The sequence below is a fragment of the Eutrigla gurnardus genome (assembly GCF_963514095.1).
Source record: "Eutrigla gurnardus genome assembly, chromosome: 10".
Classification (NCBI taxonomy): Eukaryota; Metazoa; Chordata; class Actinopteri; order Perciformes; family Triglidae; genus Eutrigla; species Eutrigla gurnardus.
The window spans coordinates 15,919,315-15,935,624 of NC_139924.1; the positions used below are offsets into that span (position 1 = coordinate 15,919,315).

The following is a 16,310-nucleotide window of genomic DNA, read 5'->3' on the forward strand; positions in this document are numbered from 1 at the left end:
TCTGCACATTGTCTCAACAGTCCTTGCACTTTGGATGAGATGTAAAAGGACCCCCTCTGCAGTGGCCTAGTAGTAATTGACTTTGACTATCATATCAGATTACTATCGAACTGAAAGGGACATGCTTTGAGCTATCGGTTGAATAAGGTCAATCAAGGTAGTAGCCAACTACTTATATCATTACAGAAATTTGGAAAAAGTCCAGATTTATGGAGAAACAAAAAATGATTTCAGGGTCTGTAAATCAAGTTTACTTTCAACAGCAGGCCAAAAAAATATAACTTTTTCTTTTCCAATTACAAGCGTGAATTTGCAAAACAATCCTTTCTTCCTGCCGACCTACTCCTTTTTTTTTGTACAAGTCTTGGCACAGAGCATGAGTACAATAAACAATCTGTTTGAAGAGTTCATGGGATGGTTTTCTGAAATGCAAAAGCTCCTTCCTGTCCAGCATACCTTCACATTTCCAACTAATTTCTTCTGACTTCTTTCTCCATACTGCTTTGGTACAATCTCTCTTCTTGTTATTCAACATTTATTTTACATACATGCTTTTCTCTGTCCAATTTAAACGATTTACAATAAAGACTTTGCCGATGCTTCTCAATTTTGTGGAGTATATCAAGAATTAACTCTAGATAAAAACCGCCTTCTGAAAAGTATGCAGATCTAGAGTGATGGATTCTGATCTGCATAAGCATGTAGTTAGTTTCTGTGGAGGGATCCAGAAATTATCTCATGAAGTCATGAGTCATGAAGGTTAGCTCATTCTTCAAGTTAAAAAAAAAAAACAACCAAACCTTTAGAACATTTATTCTGGCCAAGAATGCATTAGGAGAGATTGAGTCACTGGGTTTTGGTTTTGACTTCCTTTTTCTGCATTACAGGAATTTAGAAAATACCTACTATTTTCAGCAATAGGTTCACCAGGGTAATGCAGATGTGTGTACGACTACATTTTATCCTAATCCTGTCTGCCTTCTGCAGCCTACGTTCTGCGGCCAACAGAAGTGACTCAGTTTTGCCCTGGTATTATTGTCTGTGAGTCATAACTATGCTAAGAATGAACTTTAATCTGATAGACATTTATCCCAGCTACTAGTAAAGCAGTCGTCAGCATACAGTAAAAGCTAACATGTCACTGCAGCCAGCATGTGATTGACATAAATGAGAAACAAAAGAGGCCCCAGTATTGAGCCGTGCGGCACACTGCATGTTATTTTTCTTAATTTAGACAGGTTTACCTCACAGTATAACTGATGCCACATATCCTAGTTCCATAAACTGCAGGTTGGATAGGTGGTTTATTGAAAACATATATACCGGTATGCCCCAACATATGCCCTAATAAAATCTCCTGCAAGCGAACTATGGGTCTACTACATGCAACTAAGTGACATTACATATCCACAACAGTAGAAATGGACATTCAGCAAAGCCACAATGTACAAGATGGCAGCAGGTTAGAATCCCAATGAGGTCTACAAAGCATTCCACAGTCCTGACTGAAGGATAACGCCGCGTACAAAAGCAGACTAAGTGTGTAACAATAACCATGAAGTGTCCCAAACTAGGTATTGGCCAATGTATTGGCCTGCAATGTAATGTTACTGTGACAGCAATAACGTGGACCTGGGTGAAGTTACGCTAGCTGGTTAAGTTATTTATCAAGATACAGATATGGAGGTCAAGTAACTGTTAACCCGCTGATAGGAAGTTATACTTTTTACTACAAAAAGAGGGAAAATGTAGCATAAAAACAAAAGGAAATGTATAAAAAAAATATAAAACACACCATGATACATAAAAAAAATAGTCGAGATAGTCTTCATGTTTATACAACACACATCATTTAGAACAGACAACACTTTTTGACAAGAGTGTATATATTTTCAAATCCAACGTTAACTGGCATTTAGGTCTGTACTGAGCTCTTATTTCAATAAACGGGTCCTAGTTTGGTTCTTCATAAATGTAGCTTGGAGCACTAAATTTGGGATACACCATTTAATGGCCTAAAATTATTTAACATATTTTCTTTAAAATTAATGTCTAATCCCAAGCATGATGATCAAAATTTTAAATAAATACTAATCAGAAATGAAAATGCCATAAGCACATTATAAAGCAACTGCCTCCCAAAGAGAAATGTCAATTCGCACTAGTTGTGTTCCCTGTGTGTTTGTGTTCCTTAGCGCATACGTGTGAACACACTTCCTGTTCAACGTGTTTTACCAGGTGTGTCAAAGCATGAATACCAGGTGACTCAACCTATCCTGGTTTCATTTTGTGATAGGCTAGCGTGTCTGTGTATGAAGGTGAGTGTTTGTTGGGCGGGGGTGTTTGGTAGTAAGTAAACTGTTTGCTAAAGTGTGTCGAAGTGTGTGTGTGTGTGTGTGAGAGAGAGAGAGAGAGAGAGAGAGAGAGAGAGAGAGAGAGATCACAGGACGCTGAGTACATGTTTACTTTGTAATCTCTGGCTGAACCTGTCTGATAGGTGTGGACTGGCTGGCACTGACTTGCACAGGTATGACGAGAAATCCAGCACAGTCCTGAAAGAGGAGGGAAAGTCCAACACTTCTGAGACGGGAACTCTAAATTTCTCACAAAATAAGGAGGGGAAGTCACAAACAAGGACAAAGGACAGTGGAAGAGGAAACCCTGGGAACGAGGAAAGGCTGTTTCGGAAGGAGAAAGACGAGAGGAGAATACTTCAGAATGTGAAATAACCCGGAGGAGATTCTTCTACTGCGGTTCGACCAATGGGTCTCGGATTCTAATGTGGCATTTCAGGCTCTGGGATGTACAAGATGTCGCTGTGTTCCTCAGCATCACATTATATATGTGTCACCTAGGTAAGCATTCGAACACATGTAATTTGGTCTTCTCCAGAGAGCTCACATCTTTGACTTTCGTGTTTGAGAGCATTCCTATATGGTAATCCTATATTTGCTTCATGCATAAAATGAGGGTCCAGCCCTCTGAAATTGAGAACCTGGCAGAAAAACTAAAGGCAAACTAGAGATAGAACTTTTAATGGTCTCTTATTTTCTCACTTTTTGCGTCATTACTTGCATACCAGGGATAAGTAGATCATCAAGTCAACAATTCATGACCACATGGCATGTAAACATGTTCTGCATCCAAGGTCCCAGTACACGAAAGAACACCTGAGTCCCATAGAAAATAAGAAGCAATTGCAAAAGAGCTTATGTCCTTACAAATTAAAGTCCAGCTGCACAGAATAACTAAACCATGACACACTTCTCTGCTAAAATAAAGGGGAAAAAGCATAACAATTACATAAAAAGCAGTACATAGAATTGTGGTCGTGGAGGTTTATTGTTGAGGCTGATTAAAGTGTGATGTCTGACTAAAAGGACGGCCAGTTTTTCCCACGACGGCTTGTTCCGTAGTCACCGTTGGCATTTTCAGATGGAATTCTTTACCTGTGCCTCATTAAGCAAACACACCACCAGCAGAACCAGATCCCCCACTGAAACTCCTGTGAGAAATATTTGATGAGGGGCGCCCAAAACAAACAGGAGGCAAACACTGCCGGCTACATTCAAATGAATGCTTCTCAGCTTGTTTGACAGGTTTCCTTCCTTCAGCTACAAAGAAACTGCCAGAACAGAACATTTCTATCTGCACATGGAATTTAAGGCAAACGAGTCACAGTGTTGGCCAGCAGCAATGACTAACTGTGTTATGAGATGCAAAACCTATTCTTTTTATAGAGCAGTATTGTGAAATACATCGGAATGTGTATTCTGCTGTTGACCCGGAGACAAACATGTAAAATGAGGTGTGGCCGTGACAATCATGCACTGCGCAATATTTTTGTGCCATCTGAGCCGACATCCATCTGTCTATCATGATATTTATTTATCAATTATTCTTCTTTTCACTTTGGAAGCCGGAGCCATCTCCATCCATTCCCCCCAGAGGAGCCTGACCCGGTCAGTGCAGGACAATGTGTTTTTCTCAGTGGATGTTACCTGCAATGGGATCCCCACCATGCAATGGACCTTTATGTCGGGAGCGGTGAGCCGCACCATTGGGACTTGGCAGCCGGGGGTGTACACCAACATAACAGTGGATTACAGCAGCAGAGTGCAGTCCTACAACAATGGCTCAATGGGCCTGTCGGACCTGAGGCTGCAGGATGCTGGATACTACGTGGTCACCGTCACAGAAGCAGCAGGGAGCAGCAAGGATGTTGGCTTTGTCCTGAAAGTGAACGGTGAGTGGGTCTGGGATTCTGCTTGTGGCATTTATAAAGCTATATCCAAAAAAAATTCTATTTTTTACCACATTTTCTTTCACAGGTTTGAAGGTCAGGTGTGTAGCATATCAGGGGATCTATAAGCAGACATTTCATGTATTATTCTGGCTCCTCCAGTCTGCATGCTGAAGTGTCCTTGGGCAAGATACTGAAACCCAAATTGCCCCCAAAGGCTGCCATCGGTGTGCAAATATGTGTGAGTGAGTTAGACCAGATTAAATCCTGATGTGCAGGTGGCTCCTCTGCCATGAGTGTATGAATGTGTGTGAATGGGTGAATAAACCAGTATACACACCAGTAGTAGTCCAAAAGAAAATAAATATATTAAAAACAAAAATGCAGGTCCAACTAAGAATCGTTGCGTTTCCTTTAGCTTAGAACGAGCTGTTCATGTTGCTACACCTTGTTTCTACAGTAACCCAGAACGGACAAACCAAGCACATTGTGACACTACAGTGATGTGAGCTGCAGGAAAGCGTGGTAGGGCCAGCCGTCTGATTTCTGTTGCTCCTAAAGTAGTGTTATTATGGCAAGGATGGCCTCAGAGCAAGGTGAATGGCGTTACCACGGTGATGTGCTTCAGCTCACGTCACAGCAGTCATGGAGAGGAAAGAGTGAGCGGAGGGGTATTCAGTTCATCACACAGCTAGATGCCTACAAATAATCCTATACTCTGTCACTTTAAGGAAATTAGCGTGTGCTTTCACACGCATAGCAACTAAATGATACAAGCAACAGCAAATAAAACTTTAACATTTTATGGACCCATTCGTGATGTACAGACTGTTACTCCAGGAGCTGTGAAGGTAGTTAAAGTCTGCAGTCCCATTCTGAATGTTATAAGTGTCTTTCAGAAAATCACAGCAGGTACATTGAGATTATCATAGTTCTTCATCGGAGAACAACCTGAGCTTGGTTTTAGTTGTAGTGTTAAAAGGATGGAAAATTGTTTTGACATAAGAATCAGAATGCTATTATTTCTTAAGGTTAGACACAGTAGAATGTGGCCATTTCTTGAAGTAAACATGATGTGGCTCCTGTGTCCCCGTCCTCCAGAGGTGCTGTATGAGGATCTCCAGTACCTGTCTGTCTCTGCCTTAGCATTGGCCTGTTTGGCTGGTCTTCTCATGCTGGCCACGTGGCTACTGGACAAGGCCTACAGGAAGATAGTAGCATGGAAACGCAGGAAACAGATGCCAGGTAAGACAACATGATCAGTTTTGGTTTCTTTCAGACAGGAAAGACAAAAATACACATTTAAGTGTTTATTTTAATACTTTCACTATTTGTGTATTTCTCATAAACTCATAAAAAGGTAGCATTTGATAATGCCTATAATACAACATAACCTTTTCAGAATAATTTAGTAGTCAACTGGGGAAGTTGCATGGTGATATGGATTAGATATCTTTTTACTCTAGTGACTCTTTGTTGACGTCATCAAATATATTTGTGGCAAAGGAAGTGGCGTTTTGCATTAAATATTGAATTAAAACTGTTACTAGCATCAAAATGTCTGATGTTGCATGTGCGTTCATCCAAATCAATGTTCCAACAGACTCAGGTTCGACAGAATTCAGAGGACCGTTTCTGTTTTGGTTTGAAGAGTGACCGTGTTAACTGTTGACATTCAACTGAATGTGTCCTTCATTGCTCGTAGTAACTTATGTACATAGCTGATGTAGATCATAAACACAGATGAGTGTGTATTTGAAATAGATTAAAGGCTTTCAAGAGGACATCTACATGTTGTGTTCGTCTTTCAACAGCTGCCGTCACTACGGATCACGGACACATTCGGCTGAGAGTCACCAGTTAACCCGGTCACTTGTAAATCTGAAACACTGGCGGCTGCAAGCTATTAAATGTGTTGACTATCACTGGACTGATCAAAAAGGCTTGTGTCTTGTGCTTGTTTCAGGTGATTATACAATATTTGAAAACATTGTTATTCCGCCTAAATCCTACACACTGCTCCTTTAAAGGCCATTTTCTCAGATTCCAAGCCACATATCTCCACTTCAGTAGCAGTTTCCAGTTTCATTCCAATCTACACTGCTTAAAAAAATGAAGGGAACACTTCTATCACACATCAGGTTTATTCAAGTTGAACATTTTTACTGATTTACATTGTAGAATTCGTTGAGAACAAAATGACCTAACAAAGGTTAATGGAAACCAAAACCACCATTGAGGGCCGAAAATCAAAATAAAACATTTAAATCACAGGCAATGTGAGTCAATTTCAGCAGCTTATAATGTGACCCATGTGTGTTTGGCCCCATCTGTCTGTATGAACTCCTGACAATATCTGCACTCCTGATGAGTTGGAGGATGCAGTCCTGGAGGATCTCCTCCCAGACCTGGATCAGGGCATCAGAGAGCTCTTGGACAGTCTTAGGTGATACTTAACAGTGTTGGACGCCCCGATACATAACACCAAAGGTGCTCGATAGGATTTCGGTCAGGGAAACGTGAGGGCCAGTCAATGGCATCAATGCCGTCGAGGGACCCAGGACCCACTGCACCAGGAGGGACCCAGGACCCATTGCACCAGGAGGGACCCAGGACCCATTGCACCAGGAGGGACCCAGGGCCCACTGCACCAGGAGGAACCCAGGACCCACTGCAATCACTACCCACTACCGGTCATGTTGGATGATGTTACAGGCAGCGTAACGTTCACCACAGTGCTCAGTCTGAACCTGCTCTCATCTGTGAAGGGAACGGGGCTGGTGTTCTCCTGCACAGTGCTGGACTGTGAGACCAGGTCCCACTAGAGGTCGTCGGGCCCTCATGCCACCCTCATGGAGTCTGTTTCTGACATTTTGGTCAGAAACATGAAAACCAGCAGCCCGCTGGAGGTCATGTTGTAGGACTCTGGCAGTGCTCTTCCTGGTCTTCCTCCACAAAGGAACAGATACCGGTCCTGGTGCTGGGTTGATGCCCTCCTACGGTCCTGTCCACCTCTCCTGGTGTAACGGCCGGTCTCCTGGTATCTCCTCCAGGCTCTTGAGACCTTCTTGTGACCTCACATCCTGGAGGAGTTGGACTACCTGTGAACCTGATTAGGCTGCAGGTTCCACCTCATGCTACAAGTAGCAGAACCCAGAACTAGAGAAGAACCAGTCAGGAAGGAGGAGAGAGCAGCTGTCTGTGGCCTCCACATCAAAACCATTCCCTTTTTAGAGGTTGTGTTGCTTTTGCCTCTGTTGCTCCTGTTGTCACTTTAATTTGTAACAAAGCAGCTGAAATTGATTCACAATCACTTGACCTTCCTAAATGGACGGATTGATCTCCCTGAAGTTTAACTGACTTGGTGTTAGACTGGGATGATGAAGTGTTCCCCTTCATTTTTTTGAGCAGTGTATTATTCTGAATGGTCTTACTGAAATCTATGCAAATCAGCACATATTTAACCAGATAATGCCTCATTTAGTTATTTAGCTGTACAATTTCATATTCTTCTTAATGTTAGTAATCAACTGGGGACGTTTCATGGTGATATATAGTAGTTAGATCTTATTTCCATGTAGTCATTCATTGTATCAGGAGACTAACACGTGAAGATCAAACTGACAGTATAAACTTATTGCATCAGCTTTTGTAAATAAAAAGGTAGGAAATGTATATAGTGGCAAGTGTTGTTACTTTTCTAGATAGTAGTAAAACGCTTAATTCATGAGAACATTATAAGCGGGATCTTCTTTAAAAAACATATTTATATAAACGTGTACATATGAGAGTTTACTTTCTAACTGCTGCACCATTGTGTAAATGTACGAATGTGGTTTGGTGGGCGTGAATGTGGGTTGAAGTTATGTTCTGTGTCAAAGTATGGGTGTGTTTGAGTACAAAGGTCTGCGAAATTCTTTTATACGTTTGTTAGTGTATTGTGTTAAGTTTAATCCTCCTTTTTATGCAGAAAGTGATGCCACGGAGCTGCAGCCTCTTTGACGGACGTCTCGCTGCTTCTTTGGCATGAAAACACGCCAGAGACTGACCATCAGTGACTACTTTTTAAAAGTTAGGCATGCACATCAAATAATGGAGTTGTTTTATGTCCAACAAGTTACTTACAAACCAAACTGTGTGCCAAAATGTTTACATTTGTATTGTTTACCCATGCATTTACAGCTTATGGCTGTATTCAATGTAAATATATCACTCATGACATTGGAAAATAATACACTGTATTTATTGTCTAAGTTAATTGATTGCTTGATTTCTTTTACTCATTTACAACGATTATCATCCAAACCTGGATCAGGCGTTTTACTGCAGCTAGTCTGTGTCAGACTTCTGATGCAGTGAGAAGAGATGGAGAACCACATGAGTACCTTTCAGGTCTTCAGAGTGGAAAAGAAAAACACACAGAAGAATGGTAAACAAAAGGGAGCTTGAAGTGTTTAGTTCAGATTGAAAACTGAACTCCCATCTACTCACCCCTCCCTTTCCAAGCGTGTCACAGAACTACAGTGGCCTCAAGATAACATAAAAATGTGAAAGGCTCTCTCTAGAGACCGTGTGAACCTATATCAAGGGTTCATTCAAGTTAAACGAAACATTTTTAGTTCCCAGTGATTATGTATTATTATTATGAATATTGTATTCCATAGAAACCCCTAAATCCTACGCGCTGGACCTTTAAAACTGATAAATCAAACTATGAAGAGAAATCAGACAATTGATTACAAGATCACAATAAAACATTAAGCCGTCAGAAAACATCTAGCTTTATTCTTATGACATGAGAACTCAACACAAATACAGAAAGACTTGCTTTAAATTGTGTATCAAGTTGTTTGAGGTTCACACAAACACAACTCCAAAAGTGGAAGGGATTTTTAACAAAGGGGCCTGTGTAATAGCTGCAATGGCCGTGTGCTGCCAATCCCATTCATAATTTGTGGCTGAAAATGTGTACAAAAGTTATAACTGTATATACATCATGGCTTTGATTGTGGGAAACCAGGCTGACTGTATTTAAGGACAGGGAGTCAGTGCAGCCATGAGCAGCTCCATCTTGTAGACAAAGTTTCGTCCCTCCATCTTGCTCCAGTGGACCTCTTTGCTCGGCCCTCTGAGGTGGCTCCACTTGGCGTCCTGAATGACATCACTCTTCGGCAACTCTTTGGTGGTGCTGCGGGGGAACTGGACCAAAACTTTGCACCCACTCTCTGGGCCGTTACGCACTGAACGGAGAAACAAATACACACAGAACATATGAACGATCTGCTCAAGTTAATACTAGGTTGTCCTTTTGATGTTGATAAGATGCATTCCAGGAGTAATTCTGTGGTGAATTGTTGTGATTTGCTTTCTAAATTAACCTTCAACTTGTATCAACGTGTCTGTTGGATCAAGTGATTTCATAGTAAGACTGGGTGTGGCCCAGTTGCATCCAGTGAAAGCAAAGCAGGAGTTGCTACCCTTGAAAAAGGAATGTCGGGTCCATTTACTCAAAAATGCAACAGGTTTCTATCTCGGCTGCAATGCATTGTGGTCAATTAGGGCTAATGCTGGTAACGACATTTTTTTCCAATTCTTGTGCATTTCTCCCTGTGGCTGTTGAATACCGGTGCACACTTAAGTCTACTCTCTGACAAAAAAACACAAAAAAATGAAACTGATGTTGATGTTATTTAGTGGCGTTGAATATAAGGCAATATATTTAGAGGATAAAGAAACATACACATACATAAAAGCAGCAATAAAGCTTCAAAAGAAGCAGCTGTTTCTAAATGGCTTTCCTGTATGCTTTTCTTAATAAAGAGGCGCTTCCTATCTGGAGCTTTGCAACACTCGTCTCACCTGAGATGGCGTACTCTCCATTGGGAGAGGCAACGGTGACAGCGGAGGCATTTCCGATGCTCTCCACAGGGCCCAGGCCAACATGGTTGCTGAAGCTTAGCACGTGCCAGCCCATCACTTTGGCCAGCTGCTGAACTGCATGCACCTGATGCTGCGACATCTGTAAACGTAGTACAACACACTGTGAAAACCATGCAAGTAAGACAATGCCTTCAAGTACCTTGAATACCTTAAGTACTGCACTTGAGTAAATCTACTTACACCACTGCAGATAAATAGAGTAAAATTAGGATGAAATGTATCAAGTTAATGATGTGTTAAAATATACTTTGCAAGAATATATTTCTTTAATCACAGTTTGACCACTTCAGTAAGACACAGATGGAAGCCAGATGCCCTTGGAAGGTCATACAGCTTTAAGAAAGAAGGGGCCATAACTTGAAGAGGGTCTTGCAGGTTGCAGATAAAACTATTGTCGTGGTAAGTTAACTATGAGGGAACTGTGATGCGTGATCCCACTGCTGTCCTTGCTGCTAGGATTGGGCAGGCATCCGTGATCGCCAAGCTACCGGTAACCTATCCTGTCCCCAACTACTCAAGATCAATGCCTAACCTCTAACAATCATCTCTGCCTGTTAACCAGTATGAAAGGCGGTTTTGTCATAAAATGCAGTGAGATTTCTAATCTGCAACTGTGATACCTGTGAGAGGAGGAAGTCCTGCAGTTCCTGTTCCTGGTGCGACAGTGTGACGACACGTCCATCTCTGTGCACCACCCTGATTTGCTCGACACCAATGTTCAGCTGCAGCTGGATAGACCTAAACACGCAAAACACGTTAAGCCTTGTCTAAGAGTAGTCACACGTGTCAGTCAAGTGGAAGGAGACCAACCACAGACTTAAAAAAAAAATGCATTTCAAAAAACAACTCATTGTATTTGGCTGCCTGTATTTCACAGCTATCCAAGTCTGTGCTATTTCTAATTTCATAATGGGAGTGAAACCTGTTTAGCATGTTTAGCAAAAACAAAGGGCCCATAGCTTTCAATTTACATAATTTGGAGTGTTATTAAAAGGTCATGTTGTACCCACAGCAGCTCATAATAGCAAGTTCTCCGCTATATTTCTCACATTGTGTACTAATTCCTGCTCTGGTTCTTCCTTCCCTCTTCTCCTCCACTTACTTGCATATTTGCTCATAGCCCTGAGAGGTGATGAGCACCTTGACGCTAGACTCATACACATCGTTGATATTGGACCAGTGAGCCTGGATCTGGGGATCTTCGATGCGGCTGGCCAGGCTGTCGATGGTTCGCGCCGTCCTGGTGATAACAAACATTAATGCTGCTGAATTACGAAGCAAGTGGCTAGAAAAAAATACAGGGTTTCTCTCAGTATTATATATTTTTTTGCTTCTATATTTTCCTGCCTTCGCCCAATGACAGCTGGGATCAGCTCCAGCCCCCCCCCCATGAGTGAACCTGAATAAAGCCGTAGACAATGGATGGATGGATGGATGGATATATTTTCCTGAGAAGCAAAGACAACGTACTCCACCTTTTGGCCAAACGTGGCATTGCAGTCAGGAATACATGTTTCATATCTTGTGGCTGGAGCAATGTTTACATACTGCAACTATTTCCACTGGCATAATAAACCTGACGCCCCTGCCCTGATATACAAAACAATACAATACAATACAATATAGTTTATTGTCCCCTGACGGAAACTTATCTTGGACTTCAGGAAATAGAATAAAATCACATATGGTTCCACTATAGTTTACCTGCTACGTAGGAAGATGTGTTTGGCCTGTTTGATGATCTTCTCCAGAAGCCCCTCGCTCTGCTGCAAGCTGGATATTTCAGCTTTGTCGTAGGCCATTGGCCCCGCTAGGCGCATGCGTTTGTGGCCAAAGGGGGCACTAGAAGGATGTGGCATCACCACAGAGCTCAGCTGCTGCTTGTGGAACTGCAGCAAAAAATTAGGAATTGATGGATAAAATATAATTATGAATAAGGGGGGAAAGACTTGTACTCATGGTAGTTTTCAATGTATATTTATCAGGATTTGAATATGTTGCAGTTATGAGTCTGCCTTGACGTGTCGACTTTCCAATGTGGGACAATCATAGATTGAACTGAAATAATTATAATCCAATAGACAAATAGTTATATTACTTATATAATCATAGCAACAGGAACTTAGCAAAAAAAAAACCTCAAATTATAGTGATCATTTTGGCATTTTAGATGCATTCTGATCGTATCAATCAATCAATCAATCAATCAATCCATCAATCAATCAATCAATCAATTGGCTGGGTCATTCTGCAGTTGAAAAATAAATTGTCATTACTCTGGTGGACAAGCTACAGGTTTGTGACCCAGTTTCAAAACATTTCTTTCATATTTCACATCACCTCTCTCATCATCTGATGCAGATTGTGTTCCAGTACGTAAAGGTGGTCATCTGGTTTGGGTTTCTCTGGAGAGGCCCGGTTGTTCTTCTTCTCTCCCGTAGAGTGGCACAGTGAAATGGACAGCTGCAGACCTATAAACACACAAACACGCTGTGAGAGTATTTACTTTATGCTTCCATACAGAATAGAAAAAGCTCTCCCAATAACATATTTTATTAGAACTATTAGATTGTAGGTCAGGCCTACAGTGACGGACATCAATGTTAAATATGCAACGTGATATGATGACGTCCAACAAAACCTGTCATAAGCGTTCTGACCTGGGAAGGGCTGAGAGATGATCTGATTCTTCACAACAATGTGAGGGATCTGGGATTTTATCTGGACAGCTTCCCTGGACAGCTGGGCGAAGATCTCCTTACACAGCAAAACGTTCTGAGCCGCCTCGAGCTTCACGTGCCACTGCTGGGTACCTGGGCGGAGAAAAACGACGGGGAAAAGACAGAGGAGATGATGTCAGGATGGAGAGAGACATCTATAACTATAACTGTAACTATAATGAAAATGATGGGATGTGGTGGAAGTGAGAGCAGGCAGAGCTTCAGGCTACTGTCTTAGAGTTTAATGCCTCTTGGAAGTGTCATGTCTCTGTGCGTTGAACCATACCAGCTTTAGTTTTTGGCGGTCTCCTGAACAGGTTGACGGTTCCCAGATCACCGATGTCTGGAGCTTGTTTCTGGATGGACACCTGAACACATAAACAGTATTCGACTATTACAACAAGATATTTCTACACAGGTCCATCCATCCATCGTCTACCGCTGTTGGGCGAAGGCAGGGTTCACCCTGGACAGGTTGCGAGTCTATCACAGGGCTAGTCCACTAAATAATTTCTACATCTAATATTTACCACTGACTTTCACTCTCATGCAATTCACAGAAAAATGCAGTAGTCGATCATGAACTCCAGCTGCTGATCACCATGTAGGGGAACAACACAAGCATATCTTTGTTACTGCTCATAGATGAGACTGTTTTCCCTCTCACCTTGATATAAGCAGATCCCTCCAAATCACTGGGGATCTGGACATCAAGGGGGCAGTAGTCCTCTGGGATCTTTTTGTCCAGATCAATGTCTGTGTTCTTGATCACCTCAAACGTGCCATGGTGAGGAAAAAGGGAACCTGCATGGGTAAATAATCAAAACATGTCAGCTTGAGATTATTCATTCATTTAGTTGTAATGTAATGTTACTTTGTAAAACACAACAGGACCACTATGGTAAAAAAAAGCCCTTTACAGATTTGACAGAGTACGCATTAGATCACCTGCACTCCGGTAGCTGAGGTCTCCCAGGATCTTGTCTCCCACTTTGCGAAGTTTCCACTGGGAGCGGAGTCGCAACAGCTCAGAGTTGAAGTCCCTCTGCCTCCTGTTCTCCAGGTTCTCTGCTACTGACTTGTTGAGCTTCTCGGCTCCCTTCAGGAGGAGCTGCGCTGCCGTGCCCAGGGATTTCTTTTTACTGATCAGCTGGAACACCTGGGGGGTCTGCACGAGGGCAGGAAGGTAAATGTTATAAAACGTGTGTGAAACAGAGAAAATGCACAAATGTCTTTCAGAAATATAAACCACAGAACATCATCATTTTTGTGTCATCATGGCATCAGTATCAGCAACTGTGTCACTGTGCAGAAGGAAGCTACTTGAAGGATTCTCTTGAGAAGCAGATCATGATTTCTGGAAAGACACTTTGCTATTGAGTTTTTCAAATGTATTTTTTGGCCCAAGCAGAGTGCCATATAGTTCCGTTATATTCAAGAGATCTCTACGGACGATATTCTAAAACACTCTGCAACTCACATCAAAACAATTTAGACTGATAAACAACACTAAAGGTATGAAGAAAAATATGTGATTGCAGTTTACCTTGCCAGCTGATGGATCCTGAGACACGGGGTCTAAAGCCATGTACTTCTTCTCCTTCACTACGCTGAGCACGTCATGGAGTACACACATCTCTGTTAGGGCACTGCGCAGGTTGTTACGCACCGAGTCCCAGGGCCAAAGAGATGGCTGAAACTTCACTGTGCCTGTGTGAGAAAACCAAGAATCAGAGTTGCTTCTAACAGAGAAAAACAAAATCCATAGGTCTTACATTGTATAGGAGTATATTTTGTTTTGAATTTGCCCACCTGTCATCTATTTCCATTTATCGTGTGCAGGGTCATGGGGACTGGACTGGGCATTGTTTATTGATAACAGGAAAGTGTTACAAAAAGGGGTGTCAGTAATAAATGTGAAGCAAAGTTTATTTAAATTAATGGGTTTTATTAAGTTTATTATTTATCATTAGATGTTCTTACTTGGTTTTGATATGAAAGTCCTTAACTTTCTGGTTGTTATTTTACAATGAATTGCAATTCATCAAAGTTAATGTACCGCCTTGATGAGGGCCATGCAGCTGAAAACATCTACGAATAAATCGTTTGTTGTATAAACTTGCATTAGTAGGATGTGACCATTACAGTTTGGTTTAAGTTTATATTATATATATGTATACAAACTAGCTAATTTACCAGCTATTCTGATGCAAGTTCAATGTAACCCCCTACTTTCCTGTATATTTATAGAATTCCCCAGTATTGCCTGGTGTTCCCCTTGCAATCAACCTGAATTTTCTCATCTGAAATACATTTCTCAATAGTGAATAAGTGATGGATCAATCATAGCTGGTGCCAGTAACGTGAACAGAACATATCTCTAGCTTAAAGAGCTTCTCTTCAGCAGTTACCTTCCTCTTCCTCTGGCTCCTGCTTGGTCCACTCGCGGTCCCTGGGTTCGCCCTCGACCCCATCCTCCTCTGAGTCGGATCTCTGGCTGAAGTCAATGCGTTGTGCCAACTTTGCCAAGTTCTGGGACATGGACAGAGGGGGCACGTATGTTTCTGTTCCATCTAGGGCCACTTCCTGCACCTGCTTCTCACAGGAGGACTCGATGCTGACCCTTACTGCTGGACCACCAGACATGATAGCAAGGCTGATAGTAGGAACACAAACAGAGAGATTCAACCGTCAGAGTGTCTGAGACGCTTAAGAGCACAAAGCAATCCTGCTAAGTGGATCTCTGCATTGAAGCCAACAGCATAAAACTTAACGTCAAATACATTTACTTAAGAAAGGTTTTTAATGTAGGACTTATTATTGTAATGGAGTATTTTCACAGTGTGGTATTAGTATTTGTACTGATATTAAAGGACCTTAATGTATCATCGACCACTTCTGGCTGCATAAATAACTTTTAGTAATACCAACTAGCTGCATTAACGTTTCCTGCATTTGACTGTGTATGTTTGCGTCTACTAGCGAGACTAGCTAGCGTTAGCCAAGCTAATCTCCCAGGGTAACTGGAAGACCCCGGGCCTCGAAATCAATGCCAACTGACAACATAATCTCCACATTGTTTTAATCTTACCTCTAGTGTGCACAAGTCACAACTTGAATAAATGTTATTCACTGGAGTTGTGGAAGAAATGTCCTGTAGCGATGTGTATGGTTCATTCTTCGCTCTCTACACACAGGAACAATCGTACTCTGCTGCCCCCTAGCCCCTAGTGTGATGCTTACATCGCTGCCTCTTTCGGTTTTCTATGCTTCATGTAGTTTTATTTCGTGTCGTTTCAATCTGTATGTATATAAACCTGCTTTATTGTAATAAAAGTAGGGTACAATATTTTAAATGCACAAAATAAGGGTAGGAACCATGTCTAGTGTATGATAGGAAACAAGGG

The 16,310-nt window shown here is 41.8% G+C and overlaps 2 protein-coding genes across 3 annotated transcripts; one reads left to right on the plus strand and one right to left on the minus strand.

The window, feature by feature from the left end:
- Positions 1 to 2,427: 2,427 nt before the first annotated feature.
- Positions 2,428 to 8,496, plus strand: vstm5 (V-set and transmembrane domain containing 5). Of its 2 annotated transcripts, XR_014597817.1 has the most exons (5): positions 2,428 to 2,855; positions 3,920 to 4,246; positions 5,345 to 5,488; positions 6,058 to 6,209; positions 8,214 to 8,496. XR_014597817.1 is itself a non-coding variant. In XM_084019105.1 (4 exons), the coding sequence occupies exons 1-4, from the start codon at positions 2,780 to 2,782 to the stop codon at positions 8,243 to 8,245; spliced, it is 579 nt and encodes a 192-aa protein (XP_083875231.1). In that variant the 5' UTR covers positions 2,429 to 2,779; the 3' UTR covers positions 8,246 to 8,496. The 2 variants fall into 2 exon arrangements, 1 of the variants encoding a protein (XP_083875231.1); XM_084019105.1 differs by lacking the exon at positions 6,058 to 6,209 and having other exon boundaries at positions 2,429 to 2,855.
- Positions 8,497 to 9,007: 511 nt separating this feature from the next.
- On the minus strand, positions 9,008 to 16,114 carry med17 (mediator complex subunit 17). Its single transcript, XM_084019104.1, has 13 exons — positions 15,995 to 16,114; positions 15,315 to 15,559; positions 14,450 to 14,613; positions 13,852 to 14,071; positions 13,571 to 13,707; positions 13,190 to 13,271; positions 12,844 to 12,996; positions 12,524 to 12,654; positions 11,888 to 12,072; positions 11,286 to 11,423; positions 10,804 to 10,921; positions 10,103 to 10,262; positions 9,008 to 9,483 (listed from the first exon to the last, which is right to left on the minus strand). Exons 2-13 carry the CDS (start codon positions 15,547 to 15,549, stop codon positions 9,275 to 9,277), a joined length of 1,932 nt encoding a protein of 643 aa, XP_083875230.1. The 5' UTR covers positions 15,550 to 15,559; positions 15,995 to 16,114; the 3' UTR covers positions 9,008 to 9,274.
- Positions 16,115 to 16,310: the final 196 nt, after the last annotated feature.

Excerpts from the sequence above, each read along its gene's own strand:
- med17 (XM_084019104.1), bottom strand. The coding sequence starts at position 15,549 with ATGTCTGGTGGTCCAGCAGTAAGGGTCAGCATCGAGTCCTCCTGTGAG. Across the intron at positions 10,922-11,285 it reads GGCTATGAGCAAATATGCAA|GTCTATCCAGCTGCAGCTGA; the intron begins GTAAGTGGAGGA and ends TTGCGTGTTTAG. Across the intron at positions 10,263-10,803 it reads AGGACTTCCTCCTCTCACAG|ATGTCGCAGCATCAGGTGCA; the intron begins GTATCACAGTTG and ends CTACGTTTACAG.
- vstm5 (XM_084019105.1), top strand. The coding sequence starts at position 2,780 with ATGTGGCATTTCAGGCTCTGGGATGTACAAGATGTCGCTGTGTTCCTC. Across the intron at positions 4,247-5,344 it reads CTTTGTCCTGAAAGTGAACG|AGGTGCTGTATGAGGATCTC; the intron begins GTGAGTGGGTCT and ends CCCGTCCTCCAG. Across the intron at positions 5,489-8,213 it reads ACGCAGGAAACAGATGCCAG|AAAGTGATGCCACGGAGCTG; the intron begins GTAAGACAACAT and ends CTTTTTATGCAG.